The 21,006-nt window shown below is 39.5% G+C and overlaps 1 protein-coding gene and 1 non-coding gene across 2 annotated transcripts; one reads left to right on the forward strand and one right to left on the reverse strand.

Annotated features, from left to right (window-relative positions):
* Nucleotides 1-256: 256 nt before the first annotated feature.
* Nucleotides 257-362, reverse strand: LOC125578741. Its single transcript, XR_007316824.1, has one exon. It is a non-coding gene; the product is annotated as a small nucleolar RNA R71 (small nucleolar RNA).
* A 15,888-nt stretch (nucleotides 363-16,250) lies between these two features.
* Nucleotides 16,251-17,372, forward strand: LOC106365020. The gene is made up of 2 exons (XM_048740454.1): nucleotides 16,251-16,684; nucleotides 16,793-17,372. The coding sequence occupies exons 1-2, from the start codon at nucleotides 16,251-16,253 to the stop codon at nucleotides 17,370-17,372; spliced, it is 1,014 nt and encodes a 337-aa protein (XP_048596411.1).
* The last annotated feature ends 3,634 nt before the right edge of the window (nucleotides 17,373-21,006 follow it).

A 21,006-nucleotide genomic window follows, 5' to 3' on the forward strand; every position in this document is an offset into this window, starting at 1 on the left:
CTCGTGTTGCAGATACCCTACTCTGGGTTACCGCACGAGCATCCTATGGACCATTTGGAACGGTTCGAGGATCTAATTGCTGCTATTCGGATGGAAGGTGTCCCCGAAGATTACCTGCTGTGCAAGCTCTTCAGATACACGCTGAATGGAGAAGCGATGCACTGGCTTAGGCAGTAACCCACAGGATCTCTAACATCCTGGGCCGACATCAAGAATGCTTTCTTACGAAACTTCTTCGATGAGGCGCGCGCTGAAGAACTTCGGAACAAAATTTCTACATTCTCGCAGAAAGCTGGAGAGTCCTTCAAAGATGCGTGGATTAGATTTAGGTTCTTCCAGCGAGACTGTCCACACCACGGATTTAACGAAGTGCAGCTGTTAAGCACTTTCTTTCGAGGTCTCGCCTTACAGTATCAAATGGCTCTTGATACGGCGAGTGAAGGAAACTTCACTACTCGGAATCCGTTAGAAGCTGTGAGACTTATCGAAAACCTTGCTAACAGCAGCAGCACCAAAAACACTGACTTTGAACGGAAGAAGTCTATAGCCTCTATCAGGAAGGAACAGATGGACGAAGTAAGAGCTAAGTTTTTAGATGTGGTGCACGAGCTTCTTAGGAAGCAAGTCTGTTCAGCTGAAGGAGAAGTAGCAGATACGGAAGGAGAAGAAAATGTGAACTACATCGGAGGTACCGGATTCCAGAAATTTGGAAACCAGGGCGGAAAGAGAAACTTCTTTGGAAATGGCCAAAGAAGTAACCAAAGTTCACAATTTCAAAAACCCTTCAACAACAGCAAAAGCTACTCGAACTCTTACTACCAAATCCACCACTCCAGACTCAAGAAAGCAAGATCGAAGAAATGCTTGATCGAGTACTGTTGGGACAACAACAAATCACCGTGGCTTTCAATGGTAAAATAGACTCCGCCTACAACAATCTGAACACCAAAATCGAGACCTTAGGGACTCAGGTGAGAAAACTTGAAACCCAAGTAATTCAGACGGGCGAGACTATAAAGAGGCAAGAAGCTTTAGCTAGAGAGGCAGGAGCCAGCAAAGGGAAACACCATGTAAATGCCATCATAGATGATGATTTCTGGCAAGTGGTTAGAAATGAAAAGCTTGAGGAAGGAGACTTCGAAATTGAAAGCTCCATGAGTCTTGGCGGATCCCAATGGTGTCGACCGATGTCGATGAACTCGCATCGATCGACAGACCATGATGAAGATCGATGGACAGATTACTCCAGCCATCGATCGACGTCGTCCGCTAAATCGACAAAATGCAATGCGGTTCGAATTCTAACTCATGAAGAATTCGCAGCTAAGCATCCTCACCCACCCTCCCCTTTCTATGATAAAATCGATCGATCGGTTAAGCCAACCATCGATCGACAGAGTGAGTCCGACGTCGATCGTCACAACACACCTCCCATCGATCGACGGGCACCTCTGACATACCGAGTGTGGTTACCCTCAATCGATAATGATTACATCAACGCACTCAGACCACCACCTAATCCATTAGCTAACCCACCCGAACCAAAACTCAACCCTTTAAATAGTTCACCAGAATCAGTTCAAGAAGAACAAGAAGCTGAAGGGAGAAGGTTAAGGAAAAGAAAGGAGAAGATTCCTAAAAACCTTAAGAGGGAAGCTAACGATAAGGAGATGGATGGTTTCACTAAAAGAGTCCTCAGAATCCCAATCGAAAAACCTTTTGATGAAGCTTACTTCACACACCGGTTGTGATGTTCTTCAGAGAAACAAAGGTAACTGAAGAGGACATTAGGATAATGTTTCATCAAGCAAGAGAGAAGATGAAACACATGATCACATTGACGAAGAAGAGTGATCCTGGGAAGTTTGCAATACCATGCATAGTTAAGGGTGTTGAATTTCCCCATTCAATGTGTGACACAGGAGCATCAGTTAGTATCCTCCCTAGGATTATGGCAGACTAGCTTGGTTTGACCATCGAACCTTCAACGGAATCCTTCACCTTCGTGGATCTTTCAGAGAAACGATCAGGAGGAATCATAAGAGATCTGGAGGTACAGATTGGTAATGCCCTTGTCCCTGTAGATTTTCATGTCCTAGACATCAAACTTAACTGGAACTCTTCACTTCTGCTTGGAAGATCTTTCCTAGCTACAGTAGGAGCTGTATGTGACATGAACAAAAAAAAATTGTGTCTAACGCTCATAGACCCAAACATCCACTACGACCCCATCCGACCTAAGAGAAAGGTCATTAATTCTGTGGATTACGGGAAAGAACTTGGCTTCATTGGCGCATGCCATTGTGGAGCAGAGTACGAATCGGAGTACGAAACAGAATACTCAGAATCGATCGACACCCCAACCTTTCCATCGATCGATTCCAATGAGTCAACGGTGATCGATGACCGCAACAACACGTCACTCGACGTAATGCACCCAGTTGACCATTTCGCTCCACCTAATCATTGTTACCAACACTTCGGCTTCCAACCTCTAAGCAAGAGAGGACATGATGATTATTCCATAGGCAGTTGGGCAGACAGTGGTTTCCATGAAAGTTTTGCAGTTGACACTGTAATTATTTCTCCTAATGAGGAACATACATAGGAATACGATGAGGATTATTGGAAAGAACGTGCAATAGAAATGTCTTTGCAGGATGAAAGACTTGAAACACATAAGTTCACGAACACGTTTCCAACATCGTTCGATGCTGTGCACTCCACATCGGTCGATACCCACCTTCGTCCAGCAAAACAACTGCTCACATCGAGCGACACTCACACATGAACATCGATCGATATTCGCGCCGCAGCGAAAATTCAGGAGCAGGAGAATATTCCCTCCCCAACTAGGTTTATAGATACCTATATAAATCGTTTTGCACCCCCGAAACCACCTACACACATCAGAGCAGACACACAAGCAAAAAAGATGAACACTCTTCCTTCTACATCAACAGACAAATCTATGAAGAGCAATCATCTCAAGAACACAAGTTCTGCAGAAATTACTCTGCCATCGATCGATGCAACTGTATCTACATCGATCGATACTACTCTAAACCCTAATCTTTCTATTTCTAAATTGAATAATTATGCAAACATTGATTACAGTTTTCTAACACCTGATGAATTTGGTATTTTCAGGGACCCAGATGGCAACGCACGTGCAATAGATGGAAGGATCTTACAAGTGTCCAAAGAAGACATAGCAGACATCCTTCAAGTAGCCAATGGACCTGACAACCTATTCTCACAGCAACGTGGCACTCCAGACATCATTCAAGCAGATCCTAACAACCACGTAGGAGTCGCCACAACAGAAATCAATCCAAATCTATCACGCCAACCAAAAGGGCAAGCATCGATCGACGGTACAACGGACACATCGATCGACAGGGTAACACCAACGTCGATCGATAGAGATGACCCGACGTCGATCGACATACGGTATGAATTTGGGAACCGCGCTTTTGACATGTACGTAGCCAGAAAGTTCACTTGGGAACAAAGGGACGAGTATGGAGTCTACAGAGATAAGTGTGGACACGCACGAGGCGTAGCTGGTGAGATGATACCTGTCACAAAGGACGACATCAGGAAAATACTGAAAAGAGCATCTCTATTTGAAGAGAGCCACATCTGTCTTCCAGAACATGCCACTTCCTTCACACTCACAAGACTGGCACCAAAACTCTACACCAAAGATGAAATCAATGAGATGGTGTTTGGTATTTGTGGAGCTCAGGAGAAACTGGGAGAGGAGCTCAAATCACTGGTAGAAGATACACATCAACCTTTGGATAGAGGCTACAATGAGCTTTTCAGAAGTATGGCAGAAATGAAGACATAAATTGAGAGTTTACGTCAGCAACTTGAGAAGGAAGCTACGACCTCAGCATCGATCGACGCGCCACATGCAACATCGATCGACGTCAGTCTTCCTACAGCCCAGATCCCTGCAGAACCGCAATGTTCAACACAACACAGGGATGAATGGGAAGTTTCATACATCGACACGAGGATAAACGACGTTTACTGCCCTCTCAACAACAACGTGGACTGGCTAAGCACTAAAATCGAGCTACTACAGCAAGATCTGGATACCATTCGCAAGAAAGACCAACAACCAGCCAAATCGATCGACATGTGTACCTTCACATCGCTCGACGCTAAGGTCTCAGCCATGAATGAGAGGCTGAGGACTTATGAGGACATGCATGACCGCTTTATATCACCAGTCATGATATATTTAAACAAATTGTCTAGTCAATTACTTCATGCCCAAAAGGATATTGAGAACATTACTAATCAAAATTTTTTGCAGGCAAAATCAGCATCGATCGACAGGCTTCGAGGGCCTTGGATCGATGGCAAGAAACCTGTGGAGTTACTTCCTTACACAGCAGTAGAGGTTGACGAGATCACATCCTAGATCTACACTGCTCTAGACACCATGGAGGAACGACTTGACAAACGCTGCGATGACATCTACTTTCCATTCGACAACAAAATCAGTGGACTAGACAGCCACGCAGAATGGCTACAGAAAGAAGTCAAAGCCATTCAGAGGCAACTCGCAGCTTAACACCAGATATCAGCATCGATCGACAGGACACGAGCGAAATCGATCGATGGCAACTCGTCGAGATCGACCAAAGAACACCTAATCGCATCGATCGATGCCGAGTCTACACCAATCGGCGAGCAGCTGATACACAAGACAGTAGAGTCAATGCAAAATGAACTGACAGAACTTTCAGCATACGCCTATGACAACATAGGCTGGCACCAGGTCAGCATTGACAACGCTCAAGAAAGGATACAGAACATCTCCAATGTACTTGAGAAGATGGATGACAAATGGACAAGAAATGATGAGGCCACAAGAAGCTTCATTGCATCTTGGTCCAGAATGTCCAGAGATGATGTGGATGCTTGCTTTCCAACAAGCAGCTGTTTCTCCACCCAATAGCCAATCACTACCACAATCAAGCTAAATGACTATAACCAAGCGCTGAGTGAGAGGCAACCCACTATTAGGTATTTTATTTAGGTTTTATTAGCTAGCATTTATTTACTTTTGTTTTATTTCTTTCAGATTTAGGAGACCCAAGTAGGAGGAACTGAATATCGACCGACGACGAGATGTCGAAATCGCTCGACATAGACAACCACACGACGATCGATGTACCACTTACACATCGATCGATATCTAATCTGGTCAGATGTATCTTCCCTACTTGTTACATTTCGTACATCATGAACTATTTCATCATAACTCCGGCTGAGTTACACTGGGACAGTGTAATTTAAGTCTAGGGGGAGATTTACTGATATAATTTATTTTATTTTTATATAAAAAAGAATTTTAATAAATTATGCTTAGCTATTGAAAATAAGGACTATAACCTTATATTGATTTAAACATGAATATCTAACCAATCTTTAGCACCATTTTAGATTTACTAATTGCAGATAGCACTAAAGATGCTAAAGCGGATCAACCTATCAACTACACACTTGCCTTGAACCGTATGAAGTAACCAAAGCTGATTTCCAACACTAAACCTGACATAACCGCTTGTCTTGGGGCTTGGTATACATGGGATCGGATTCTTCGGACAGGTCTGGAAGGTAACGTCTGATTTAGATTATTTATCACATTTTGTCTCTCTAAATTTCGACCCTAGATTAGTTAGTGAGTATATAAAAAAATAAATAAATAAAATAAAATAAAATATAAAAATAAATAAGATCTATTGTTTAATTAGGATGAGTCTGAACAGGACTTGGCGGCTAAAACCATTAAGGCTTGATTCATAAAGACTCCAATAAAAGAGTTCGAAACGGGATTTGGAGGCGACAATCTTCAAGGCTCGCTTTCGCAAAGAACTCTTGGATATAGGTCAAAAAGAAGTGAAAAGAACTTGGTGGCAACCACCATTAAGTTTTGATTCATGGAAGCATGTCCAATCTTGGTCACTGATCCAGCAATGGAAGCAGACTTTGACTCAAGAGAGAAATTTAAAGAGAGAGAAACTAGGAACTAACTTTTACCTGCAGCTCCAGATACCTGTCTGAAATCCTTGCATCCTGTGATCGATACTCCCAAGGTAAAGCATTCACTTTATATTTATGCTAAGAAATGAAATCAGTAGAGCGGATGTCAGACGTGAATTGATGAGTTGTGTTATGTTAGAAATAGTTGCTAAGCTAGGATATTGCATAGTGTGCTTTTGTGATTAGGACTTTTTAAATGTGGTTGCAAAATTGTTGAGGAAAGATTTCTAGGCTTTAAAATCTTAAGTCCCCAATATTTTCAAACCTCTTTCAGAGAGACTGCCTGTATGTTTTGCTTGACGACAAGCAAAAGGGTAAGTCTGGGGGAGTTGATATACCTTGGATTTGACCCATTTTTATCCATGGTATATAAGTATTTTACTATATATATATCTATGTTTTCTACTCTTCTAGGTATGTTTTCAGGTTCAGGTGCATTTCGGAGTAAAACTATGACTTTGGAGCATTTTGGAGCTTAAAGGACATTTCACCCGAGCTGACCACGTAGAGGTCGACGAGAGGAAGAACAATCGATTGATGCGCATCAGTGCTGACGATCGATATCAGGAGATGCCTCGACAGATGAAGATTTATATCGATCGATGTACACAAGTACCATCGATCGATGTCGAGACACCAGACACGCGACATTTTGGATTCAGCAGACTTAAAAACCAAGGCCAAGCCAAATTACCAAAATGCCCTGACGAGTTTTTAACCTAGTAGAATTTATACTGCCTAAGTGTGTTGACGGCAGGAGAGCTTTTCTAGACCTATTTTTGTTACAAGTTTCATTTTGAGAGAGAAGATAGTTTTAGAGAGAAGATCACTTGTGATTGGAACTCCTTGTTTTCATTTCTTTTCATCTATACTATGAGTTTCTATTCCTTTATTGTTATGAATTACTTTGCTATGTCTGAGTAGTTCAATTATTAAATCCAGGGTTCAGATAGGTTTGTGGGATTAGCCCCAAACTATAGATCTGCATTGTTGTGATATTCATGATAGATTTGTATTCATTGCTTGTTTTAGCCTTGCTAACTAGAACTTGATCATAGGATTGCATACTCAAGCAACCTTGTTATCCCATCCTGACATCTATCTATCATACTAGGACTGCTAGAGAGGGCTAACCGCCAATTTAGTATATTAGTAGGGCATATCATATTCGCGCATAGGCCTGGCTAGAACCCGTCGATCGATGTCCTCAACTGACTATCGATCGACATTGGCAAAGGTGTATCGGTCGACGTCTTAATAGACCATCGATCGACACTCTCTCGTTGTCGACATACTAACCGTTGAGACACGAGATCTAGTCTGTTAACCAGTGAGACATGCGACAGCAGATCACTGAGTTAAGCGATTGAGCTCTAATATATCATGCATGCAACAGTTAGGCATCTATAGGTATTATAATCTCCAACACCTGAATAGTGGTCCTGCATCTAATATCATTTCCAACCAAGTTACATTTATTATTTACTCGCTTGTTACTATTGCTATTTCATTTAAACATTTACAACCCTTAGAATTAATAAACACTAGATTTAATTGTTCCCTAGCTCCTTGTGGATTCGATCCCTAAGTACTACATCTGAACCTCTTTTGATGAGAGTAACACTCCTTAGGGTAATTTTAGTGGTATCACCAAGCTCGGTCGCTACATAGCGACCGAGCATGCGTTCCTTTTGGTCGCTACGTAGTGACCGAGCTCTTGCGAAACATCGATACCACACGAATCCATGCATTCTCGTCTACCCTTCGATGCTGTCTCCCAAAGACCGTAGCGAACCCATTTTATATTTTCCGCCATTCGAAGTCATCAATCAAACTTTATGATAAAAACCGCGGAAAGTTCGTTTTCAGATGACAAGGGAATATGCCATAGGATCTGTGTGGTCCAAGACAGGCTGGAAAGGGAAAGTCACTTTTACTTTACAGCCTTATCCACACAAGAATCCATGTTGTCCCTTGATTCAAACTGAAGCGATCCCATCCATTCAAGCCAGCCTGTCCTGACTGTATCTTCAGCCAATAAGGAGACATCACTCAGATTACATTGACCAGCCCAAGACTCAATCCTAGGTGTCCATGTTCTAAAGCAAGTTCAACCATTAGATGTAGTTTTATGATTTGTAACCTGCATTGTATTTAAAGACCCTAAAGGGGCATTTTTGTATCTCCTAAGGGAGTAAGGGGGATTTCCCCTCTCAACTTCATGAATGATAAACTTGTTTTTGAATCTAAAACCCTGATCTCTAATCTCTTATTCTCCTAATCTCTCATTTTCTTAATCTCTGTTCCTAAGTCTCTTATTCTCTCATAAACACTCTCATCAATCTCTCTTTCTAAATCACCTAGAGCAAGCTCTCATCTTTCTCCATTGGAGTTTATACACACACACACATACAACCAGAGAAGAGAACTCTACAAATCTCATATGGTATCAGAGCCAGGTTCATCAGAACCTGAGCTGTAGCTTCCGCAAAGCACTTGCTCTCATCTCAGCTCAAACCAAACCATAGAAGACATGTTCATCCGAGCTCAGATTCTTCAAGAAGAAGAAGTGTGAAGCCTTGAAGTGTTCTCCTTGTCTCTCTATCTCTACTGTCTGTCTTAATGGTGATTCTCCTTGGAAGTAAAGGTGTATGGAGAGGCTTAGCAAACCTGCTTCAAATCGCCTTGTTCAAGAAGTGTTCTCTCATCCGGTGTCAAAATGGTGTCCAAGAAGATGGCGCCTAGAAGACATGAAACAAGGAGGGGCCTTGAGTATGAGAAATAAGATGGTGGCCATGAACTGAAGGAGAAGGAGGTGGGTGATGATCCAGACTCTCAGATCCAACAAAAGTCATGGCCGGTTTCACAAAATGCAAAAGGAATCAACCTGGTTCCTTGTTGTAAGCGATTCTAAAAAGCATCTTGATAATGAGCTTGTGTTGTTGACTGGTTGTGATGATGTGATGTTATTGAAAGCCTGAGGATTGTTTAAAAGATTCTAAATGAAATAAAATGAATTTAGAATCTGTCCCAGGATACTTAAAGAGCTTGGCTTCCTAGTAATCCTAAAATCTTACTAGTTATACTAGGCTTACTAGCCGTAGCCGCAATGTAAGCGCATTTAAAAATATATAGTAACTTATCAGTATTACTAGGATAACTAGATATGTTAATATGCTTAGCTCCGGTTCATAATGATGATTGTTGTCATTGATTGAATCTGCTTGCATACATGGATTGAAACTGAATTGAAATCTGTTGCATATAGTCTTGTGGCTGTCTTACATTGAAACAATTAGATTCATGTCTAAATGCTGAGTAAAGAAGCTTTAAAATTGCCTAAGTAGCATGCATAAATCTGAAAAGAAAGTTGCTTGTGCTTAGAGAGATTGCTTGCAAAGATATAACTTGAAAATGATTTGTTTTAATCTGTTGCAATGCTTGTGAGATTGGGAATCAAACTTGATGATTAATCAAGGATTGATCCCAATACTCTTGTGTCTTATCTTTGCTGGAGTTTGAGTGGTGTTTCAGGTTCACAAGAAGTGTTCTTTGCTCACCACCTATCCAAGACAAGAGGAAGACTTGATCCATTGTGTGGAGCAATGGGAAGGTACTTGTGTGTAGAAGATGGGTTAAGAAGCGCAGGCCACGAGGTTGTTGAGCTCCTGGTTCAAGACATACAAGCGGAAGACTTGACCATTGTGTGGAGCAATGGGAAGGTTCTTGTGTGTAGAAGCCGGTTTTAGAAGCGCAGGCCACGAGGTTATTGAGCTCCTGGTTCAAGACACACAAGAAGAAGAAGGTCACCACCTAAGTCATGAGGAAGGCCGGTGATCTGAGGGTACTTGAAGCTGAAGGCAAAAGGGTGGATCAGTGATTTAAGCGAAGCTGTTAGGGTGGTGTGCTCCTGGTCTTGAAGTTCATTGAGGCTAATTTCAAGCTTGGATCTCCCCTAGTCTCGGTCTCAAGCTTGCGGTGGGGATTCAAATGAGCAACTTGAAGAGCCAAAGTTCAAGACCTGTTTCCTCCTTATCATTACAAGAGAATGATAAGATGAAGCCTATTGCCAACACTCTGTGGAGAAGTCCACAGCCTGCTCCAAAGAGGGTAGAGAGGATGTCGTGACAGTGGAGAAATGAAGCCTATTGCCAACATTCTGTGGAGAAGTCCACAGCCTGCTCCAAAGAGGGTACAGAGGATGCTGTGACAATGGAGAGATGACTTGCAGTTCTGTCCATGGTGGTTTATTCACCATAGCCTACACATTAGATGAGTGTAGAGAGGACAATAGACATGCAAGGAAGAGCATCACCAGGTGGGTGATGCAATTACGAGCCAAGACCATTGCAAGCTGATCATGGAGTGATCCAGCCGAAGTAGAGGGAAGAAGAAAGCTACTTAATAAGCTTCTGGTGTGAGATGCTTGGAGAGTGAGCTGAGGTATCTCCTCAGTGCAATGGTGGTAAAGTGGGGAAGAAGCATCAAGTCTGAAGAAGATGGAGGTGTTCCCACAAGGGTGATCATGGAGTTTAGTATGCGTTCACCTTCAAGCTTGGATCTTCCATATACTCGGTCTCAAGCTTGAGGGGGAGTGTTGGTGAGCTTGCATGATACAAGAAGGAGCTGATAACCTCAGCAAGTGAGGGATTAAAGTGGTGTGTGAAGAGCAGCCACTCCTCACCAAAGCTAAAGGAGCTAGGCACGTCTTACCTGATGGAGATGGCAAGAAGCCACGAGAGAAGGGAAGACTCAGGCCAGTCCAGTCACTGCTCACCAAAGCAAAAGGGAAGTTTACCTAAACTCAATTCAATTCATCATTTTCAACATATCTAGTAATCTATCAGGAATACTAGTTTTACTAAAGAATAGTTGTTAAGCATCATTTGAATTCGTTAGGAATACTAGTTTTACTAGACGGCAACATATCTAGTAATATATAAGGAATACTAGTCTTACTAAGACGGTCAATAAGCATGAATTGATTGAGTTATGCTCTTTGATAAGTACTGATACACTTGTGGAATAATGTATCAGGTACCTTACTTGGAGACTCAAAGGAGAGGATCAGGTCGCTCTTAGCCTTTCAAGATGGCATGAAGTCCGGTGAAAGGGGGAGACACTAAACCGGTTCTATAGAAGAGTCCAAGAAGGTGTGTGAAGTGTGCGAAAGCCTTGAAGTGTTGCTGCACCTGTTTAGGCCGTGATCCAGAGCTTCTTGTGCCAAACCACACTGGTTCTAAGGCACAAGAGCTCACTGGCCAATCCCCAGGTCTTGTTGGCTCTACTCTTTTTACCTCATCAAGGTTTTGTCCCAAAGGGTTTTCCTTGGTGAAGTTTTAATGAGGAAGTTCTTCAAGGTTCCAAGCTTGACTTAGGATCACCTAGAGTCAAGCTTGAGGGGGAGTGTTGACTTGAAGAAAGAAATGGAGCAAAAGGAGAAGTATGGAGTAGTTTGGATCTGGTGCAAAGATAGGGACATGATCTTAAGAGATTGTCTATCAAGGCTTCATGAAGGTTTAGAAAAGTCTAGAAGTGTCATGAAGCCTGTGCAAAGATAGGGTTTAAGTCCAGGAGGGACTTAGACATCACTTAGAGAAGCTTGGACGATATGTGCAGAGTTAGGGCGAGGTACGGACAGGCGGTCCGTACCATCGACCGTATAAAGCAGCAATGACTGTACTAAGCTTATCTAGGGCGATCAAGAGAAGTGCAAGCTTAGGGCGTGGCTTACTTGGAGTAATAAGACCGTTGGGGAGTTCAGATGACAAGGGAATATGCCATAGGATCTGTGTGGTCCAACACAGGCTGGAAAGGGAAAGGCACTTTCACTTTACAGCCTTATCCACACAAGAATCCATCTTGTCCCTTGATTCAAACTGAAGCGATCCCATCCATTCAAGCCAGCCTGTCCTGGCTGTATCTTCAGCCAATAAGGAGACATCACTCAGATTACATTGACCAGCCCAAGACTCAATCCTAAGCGTCCATATGCTAAAGCAAGTTCAACCATTAGATGTAGGTTTATGATTTGTAACATGCATTGTATTTAAAGACCCTAAAGGGGCGTTTTTGTATCTCCTAAGGGAGTAAGGGGGATTTCCTCTCTCCACTTCATGAATGATAAACTTGTTCTTGAATCTAAAACCCTAATCTCTAATCTCTTATTCTCCTAATCTCTCAGTCTCTTAATCTCTGTTCCTAAGTCTTTTATTCTCTCATAAACACTCTCACCTAGAGCAAGCTCTCATCTTTCTCCATTGGAGTTTATACACACACACATACAACCAGAGAAGAGAACTCTACATAAGGAACTGCTCCTGTTAAGCCTGGCACTGGCCTTACTGTCGCTGTCAAAACCTTGAATCTTGATGGCCTTCAGGATCATAAATAGTGGCTTGTATGATCCATTATAAACACTTCTAAATTGATTTATAATCACTTCAAAATTGATTTATAAACCCTTATAAATTGTGCTATGAAGATTATTAAATTCTTATAATCTTTTGAATAAACCCTTATAAATAGATTTATATTTCTCATATATGTGTTTTATAAACTTTATAGATGGTTGATACAAGGTTTTATAAGCTCTTATAAAATTTATAAATGGTTCATAAATGGTTTTATAATCTCTTATAAATGATTTATATACAAAACTATTTCATATATCCATATGATTGGTTTTATAAACCTTTATAAACATACATGAATAGTTTTATTCTGAGAACCAGACTGAAGGTTAATGAACTGAGAGTCCAATAGCTTCGAGATTCCTTCTGTGATTAGAGAGCTTGAGTTTTCTGCAATAATTACCCCTTCTGTGATTATTGCTATTCTTATAGATAGTCTCTCTAGTCTTGTCATTGTTTTTGCTTTCATTTTGGGCAGATCATACAAGCTTCTCACTCTGTACTTGTCCCCCTTGCTTAGCATCCAAAGATAAGGTTTCTTCACTTGTCTGAACAGTGACTCTGTTTATGTTTTATCTTGCTCACAAGCTAACCCTGTTGTCAGATTAAATTCTCTCATTGAAAACCTAATTGGTTGATCAGAGAATGTAAACCAAAGACCTGTTCCTTTCGTCATTATTCTTCGCTGCATGAGAAAATGGAACAGATCCTCTGAAAATTGAACGCTAATCCTTCTTGCCAGCTTCACAATGCTTCCAATGTGTGAGTTCTCTATCTGTGCAAACTCTTCTTTTCCAATATATCAGCAACCTAAGAGACATAATCAATGTTTGAATGTTGGATGATCACTTTGTGATTGTCTGGTGGTTCTGTTCCAGCTCCATAAATCCTAGGAGGCAAACTCAAATTTGTGCAAAACTCATTGCTATCCAACTAGAAAACAAAAAACAAAAGAAAAATTATCATGTATATTACTTTATAAAACGATGATATGAACTTCTAATCATGAACTATATATACTTTATCCAAGGCAAGCACAATGTTCATGTATTTCCACAATATCACAAGTTTTATACACATATACGATGAAACTATTGTTTAGAAACTTCTTTATAGGACCTTATAAATAGTTGAGTTGTATATATTAATAAGATCATGAGACCCATATTTATAAGGGGTTATAATTCCTTATAAACCATTGAGTTGTATTTATCAACAATCTCATGAAACCCAGATTTATAAGGGTTTATAATTCCTTAATATTCAGTTTTCACTATCTGAAATTATCTCTTCCTTAATATGCGGTTTTCACTATCGGAAAATCTCTTTCTTAGTCGGAACCATTCAGATCAATTTTAATATGACTTCAAAACCAGATTTAAGTTTTCAAATACTCAATGTTTTCACTCTCAACGTTTCACTATCAAATCTATTTCTCTTAGATTGACCTCTTTAAATGAGATATCTAAGAGAACCTTGTTTGATTTTCCGATAAGAGAAAGCACAAAATCGAATCAAACAAAAAATACAGAAATTAGAGAACAAACAAATAAAGAAACTAGACACATACAAGTTATGAATCATGTATAGGAGTCGACGGTGAGAGAGAGACGCCGGAACTAGACGGTGAGAGAGACGCCGGAACTCGACGGAGAGACAGAGACGACGGTGACTCGACAGTGAGAGAGAGAAGACGGTGACTCGGGGAGAGGGACATAAACCGATGGTGGAGAAGAAGATAAGGTAAGAGTATTATTGTCTTTTGATCATTAATGAAAGTGGTATTTCTGAAAATGTCCTTAGACTTATGGTAAAGTTGAAAAGTGGTATCCAACAAAGTGTAAAAGTAAAATTTCCCTCTTTTTTTAAGATATTGGTCATCCAAAACATATAAAACAACTATGAATAATGTTTTTTTTTTTTGCAAATAACTATTAAATAATGTTAAAAAATATTATATAAAATTGAAGTACACATTTTATGAATAAAATTAAATATTAAAAAATGGAAAATCCTGCACTTTTAAAGCGCGGATCAAAATCTAGTTATATATTAATACAAAACACATGAATAAAATAATACACAATATATAAAAAAATGTTACAATGTATTAAAATAATTATTATAAACCCAAGTAAAAATATAAAAATGGAAAAAATAAGGGAAAATTGCCAATATAGAACAACTAAACTAGGTATTGTCTCCTTAGAATAAAATCAACTTTTGTCACTTTTGGACATTCATTACCCTTTTTGTATATAAAAATTCATATCATTTTTTTTAAATACAAAAAAATCTGGAAAAATAGTATATTTGATGTAGATAAGCAACTGCATATAAAAATATATATTTGGATTCAAAAAATGTTTGAATAGTAATTTCAAAAATGGGGTAAAGGTGTTGGAAAATCATGTCTACCATCTACGGAGGTTTAGAATATATAATATAACAAAGACATAGTGATCTACCAACCGTAGAATGCGCAATACACCGAAAACATTAACAACTACTAGGGAAGAATATAAAATCCTCATTCCCTCTATGCTCTACATAACTGATAGATTTGATGAACTAGAAAAATTAATTAATCTACTAAGGTAGGAAATGCATTATTCGAATTGTCTTTTTGTCTACATTGGTGGTATACAATATTCTACCAGACCTTCTAATTTCTAAACAGATAGAATGCATATTCTACCTAATAAAATTACAAAATCCGAAAATCTAGCCAAAAACGATTATGAAATATTCAGGAAATCTTTTAAATGTCTTTTATATCCTTTTTAATTTTTTTCCCTAAAATCTAGTCTTCTTCTTCAACATAGCACGATTTCTGAAATTAAACGTGGAAGTTCTTCTTCATTTTTTAGTTCTTCCAAAATTTTGTCATTCTAAAATATGAAGATTAACATCTATGCTTCATGTGGTTTGTGGAAATCGTCGATGAACAATGGATGGGGATTTCTTGTTGATGAAGAAAAAGGAGGCAAGTTACTTACTTTGGACACAAGTTCAAGCTTTGAAAACCTAAAGGTTATGGTGTGTGAAGACTTTGGAATTGATGTAAACATGGTCAATATAGAGCTGAGTTATTTACCTTCCGATTTGATCAATAGCATCAACTCACCACCCGTTATCATCACCAATGATCGGCAAGTTAAAAAATTTCTTATATATGTAAAGAACGTAGCTTCGACGCAGTTGTGTGTGAGTACTCAAGTCCCTAACATAGCGGAATAAGGTACTGAGTCACCTAACAGAGAGGAAGAGCCTATGAAGTCTGACGATTCAGGTGATATGGAGTCTGACGATGCAGCTGATATGAATTCAGAAGAAGATATTGAGGTACTTGACAGTGAAGATGACAAAAAGTGTGACAAAGAGAAGATCAATGAAGATAGTGTTCGCTTCTCTTTGGTGGATGTTGTGAAAATAGGTCAATCTTTTAGTTCCAAAACACTTTTGAAGGCAGCATTCGAAATATGTGCAATGAAACATAATTTCGACTACGTGGTTGCCATATTGGATAAAAAAGTGTGGTACATTCGTTGCTCAGATGATGATTGCAGCTGACGTGTTCGTGTAGAGGGATTAACAGGCTCATCATATTTTATCATCTAAAAGTATGTACCTGATCATTCATGTGCTGCATCCAATAGGAAGGGTTATGTTAGGACAATTTCAGCAAAAACAGTGGTTACTCTGATTATGCATAAGTATGAAACTGCTAAATAAGGGCCGAGATTGAATGATATAATCCAGTATATGCGTATGGTACATGGAGTTGAGATATCCTATTCTTTGGCATGGGATGCACGCGAATATGCAATCAACGCAATGAAAGGTATTCCAGAGAAAGGTTATGAAAAAAATATCAAATACTTGCACATGATGAAGGAAGCTAATCCAGGGTCACACATGTTTTATGAAAGGGATACAAAAGGCAGATTCAGATTCCTCTTCATCTCGTTTGGTCAGAGTATTCGCAGTTTCTATGCTGCAATTCGAAAAGTTATTGTGGTGGATGGGACGTTTTTGAAGAGCAAATACAAAGGAGTATTACTAGTTGCTACTGCATTAGATGGAAACTCGAGTTTATATCCTATTGCCTTTGAAGTTGTCGACTCAGAGAATGACCTCGCATGGAACTGCTTTATGAGACAACTTAATGTGGTCATTGCTGACGATCATAGTTTAGCTTTTGTGTCTGATAGGAATTCTTGAATTGCTAAAGCTATTGCAAGAGTGTACCCGCAAGCTCATCATAGAATTTGCATTCACCACTTGCTGAATAATGTTGTAACATATTTCAGCGGGAAAGGTGTGGCTGGTTTGGTTGCAAAGGCTTCTAAAGCTTATCGAGCTGCGGATTTTCGTAAGGTGTTCACTGATATTTTCGCTATTAGTCCTGAAATTGGAAATTATCTCATAGATGCCGATGTGAGGAAGTGGGCTAGTTGTCAGTTTCCGGGTTACATATATGATATTAGGACTACTAACCCTTCGGAGTCAATAAATGCTGCTTTTCGTATGCCTAGAGAGTTTCCAGTGATACCTTTGTTGGACAGCATTAGGGAAATGATGACTCGATGTTTTTTCAAACGTAGAACTTTAAGTTCTAAGCATTCGAAGCCACTGACCATTTCTGTGAAGAAGAAGATTGACAGAAGGATTGAGAAGGGTAAAACGGTTAAGGTCTTTCCAGTTAGCTATCATAGGTTTTTAGTTCAAGGTAACACTTTCGACTGCTCGGTTGACTTGGTCAGACGCACATGTTCTTGTGGAAAATTTGATCTGATGAAAATCCCATGCAGGCACGCCATAAAAGCAGGCTTCAGTGTTGGAATAAGACCACACACACTATCAGATGACATGTACACTACTGTCTCATGACGCTCGGCTTATGAAGAAAGCATAAATCCTATTAGCATCGCCGAAGATGCATGGAAAGTTCCATCTCATGTGGAGAAGCCGAAAATCCTTCCTCCAAAGAGTAGACGAGCTGCAGGTAGGAGAAAGAAACGCAGATACGAGACAGTCGAAGATAAGATCCGTTTGTCACAAGGAACTCAAAGCTCTACATTTTGGAAATGCAGTCGATGTGGGATTGAAGGTCAAAACAGGAGAGCATGTGATAGAGCAATATAGGATTCTCAATTCATTTTATGCAAGTTATGTTTCAGAGACTATGTGTTTCTTTCTTCTCGTTTTATGCAGTAATGTTTCAGTTTTTTCATGTTGAATTCAGTTGTTTTTTGCATTTTTTTCTTCTCGTTTTTGGAAGTTATGTTTCAGTTTGTTCATGTCAAATGATGCAACTGGAAATCGTTTAGGTCTTAACAATAGAATTCAATAGATGTTTTATTTTCACATTGGTTCGCTAGATGACGATAAAACTGGAAATCAAATTGATTCAATCTTTGACAATGTAACTTGAATTAGAGAACAATTAGAACATCAATCACATTTGGAACAGAGACATAAAATACTGAGAATGGACGCTACATAACCTACATCGAGCGAATTCTTATGCTTCATAACTTCTTCTTGCACTGTCTTCTTCATAGAACTTCTCAGATCTTCTATTTCCTCAGCAATTCTCGCCTGATGCTCATCCATCCGTTGAATCACATCAAACAGAGCCTCGTCGACCCACTTAAAAAGATGATTTTTTCTCTTTCTCTGTTTGAAAACAAAAAAAAACAAGTCAATTTGCCATATAGAAGAATGAGACAAATGAAATTTCAGATTTACCTATAAAGATATCTCACATCTGAAGAATCGTCTGTATGGGTTCTCCTCTGTTTTGGAAACATAAGTGACAATCCGCTTCCCACACCAACATCTGGAAGGGATCCCTTCATTGTTATTCATGTTCACCATTATTTATTGAGAAGTAGAGGTTTTCTAAGAAAAGTTGGAGAAATAAACGATGGAATATGTAGGGTTTCTGGCCATTTTTGGTCTTATATAAGTTTTTTTTAGGGCAAATAATGCTTTTAATCGGGTTGGGTTTTAGGGTCAACTTGTATGTTTTTTGATTATAAAGATTTTTTTTCTGATTTATAAGATTTATGTCGATTAATTTGGGTTGATATCATTACTGTCTTACTTAACTGTCATTTAGGGTATAGATAGGGGTTAAAATCGTTATTGTCTTACTTTACTATCATTTATGGTATAGACAAGGGTTGAAATCGTTTAGGTCTTACTTTAGTGTCATTTAGGGTTTCGTTAGGGGTTGATATAGTTTAAGTTTTAGTTTAGTATCAATTAGGTTATCTTTAGAGGTTGTTAAAGAAAATGTCTTCGCATACCAATCATTTAGGTATAGTTAGGAATTGATATTGTCAAAAAGAGTAATTAAAAAATTCAAATAAAAGATAAAAAGTAGCTAAAAGAGACAAATAAAAGAGTCAAATAACACATTCTTCCTACCCAAATCATAATTGAAAAAACTTCATTCAAGTTCGACGATAGGATTTGTAATTGTCTTTGGAGGAGTGAATTGTGCCATTCTCGAAATAAGCACATGATCATTAGCAGCTTCCCATAAGTCATAAGCAATCTTTTGGCGCGCTTCTCGAATGTTGTTGTCACTCACCAAGGAGAAGTCAAAGCCTAGAAGATGACATTTAATGTGCTTCAAGGCATATACTTCACAATAACTGCTACTCTTGTTTAGTAAGGACATTGGACGTAACTTACGGTATATTGCTTAACTTTGAGTTTTGAGTTGTTTGAAGAATGGACAGCTTTGACAATTCTAGGGATGAGAACGATAAATGGCTCCACTGACTTGGTGTGCTTCAATCCGTCACAGTCAAAGACCTCTATTGAACGAGAAACAAAGTTGACGTACATAGAGATCCAATGTTTAGCGACATTGAGGGGCACATACATCCGTGTAACATAAACATCCCACTTTAGTCATGTTCGCCCGTGTGCTGGAAGTTCACCAATGTCGTACTGGTGTAGCAGTCTTGTTACTTTGAATTCTTTATTTTCCTTCCGAAACTCTTCGAAAGAGTTCTTCATTTGATTACTGAACATGCAGATCATGAATGCTACTTTAGTTGGTTCCCATCCTCGCAAGAAAGTCCTCTCAGTGAATAAGTACATCATAGCATCAATTTCCTGAAAATTTGATAAGAGATTGTAAGTCGATCTGCAGAAAATAAGAATTAACAAATTAAAAACTCACATTATTAAACAGGCACTCTGTAGGTCCCATGACACGTGCTGCTAACTCACTTGTGAACATAGTAGGTCCAATTTTCAGTTGCCTGCAATGCAAAATTCAGTTATAGAAAGATTGAAATATAAAACATGAAGAAACACTATAAAACTTACATGGAAGTTGAGGACCACTTAATCAGGTTGGCCCATGAATCCTTAGGGACAAACACTAGTGAGTAATCGCTGTTATTCACCCGATCCTCATGTAAGTCGATATCTTTGAGAGTAGGTGGTCTCCAATCCGCAGGCTTAAATGAAGTCAGTGGAGTAACGCATTCAGCTGGTTCTTCGCCATTGAGTTTTTGTGATGGATCGAAACCTTTAACATATGATGATTGAGAAAGGTTTCCCATGGCATCTTGTAAGTACTCTTAGGTCTCCATTTCTACTTTGATGTTTGATGATTGTGACAAATTCTTCAAAAAATCCGTCATGTCGTCTTCAAAATTTTGAACATCCTGTTAATACAACCAAGCATAACATTATTAGAAAGGTTTTTCACTTCATACAAATAAAATTACAATCAAGTCAACCGTTATGCCACATAAAAAATAAAACCACATTACAGCCATGTCAAACTACATAGCAATTACAACAAAATACAAATAACAGAACATTACAAAAGATTCAAATCCAATATGGAACATTACAAAATATTCATTTTTTTTGTTACCTTTTTTACTGGCCGAGGGCTACGACGAACCGTGGGAAGAGGCAAACTCTCAGCTGCCTTGCCTTTGCCTTTTTCCTTTGCTGCTGAAGGACCCGGACTCTGTGATGATTTCTCTTGGTATTTCCCCTCTGTATGTGAAGGACCCGGACTTTCAGATGCTTTGGTTTCTCCCTCTGTATGTGAAGGACTCGTAACTTGAGACATCGTTTCCTTGAGTTGAGCCATCTCATTATGGACTTTGTCAAAACGCTCTTGGATGTCCTTTTGCACCCGCTCCTTTAAAGAGTTGAAAAAAGAGGTGGACAAACCTTTAATGAAGGTCTTCAGATCACCAGAGACACCACTGTTATGCTCAGCCGCCCGTTGACAAAGCAGTTGTTTCTTTCGAGACTCGACACCTGGATCAATAAGCTTGCGCTTGCCCCTTTTTGCAACAACAACCGGTTCTTCTGCAACAACAGCCGGTTCCTCTGCAACAGCAGACGGTTCCTCTGCAACAGCAGACGGTTCCTCTGTGACATCTTCGACTTCAACATCATCTTCTAAATAAGAAAGCTCCACATTTTGAGGCAAATCCTCAACTTCCCAAGCGAATTGGTTCCAGTCTTGTTTGGC

The sequence above is a fragment of the Brassica napus genome, chromosome A9 (assembly GCF_020379485.1).
Source record: "Brassica napus cultivar Da-Ae chromosome A9, Da-Ae, whole genome shotgun sequence".
In the NCBI taxonomy this organism is placed as follows: Eukaryota; Viridiplantae; Streptophyta; class Magnoliopsida; order Brassicales; family Brassicaceae; genus Brassica; species Brassica napus.

Bases quoted from the DNA above. Each gene is read 5' to 3' on its own strand.
- LOC106365020 (XM_048740454.1), top strand. From the start codon at position 16,251: ATGGTACATGGAGTTGAGATATCCTATTCTTTGGCATGGGATGCACGC. The intron at 16,685-16,792 runs GTCTGATAGGAA...AACATATTTCAG, and splicing joins GATCATAGTTTAGCTTTTGT to CGGGAAAGGTGTGGCTGGTT.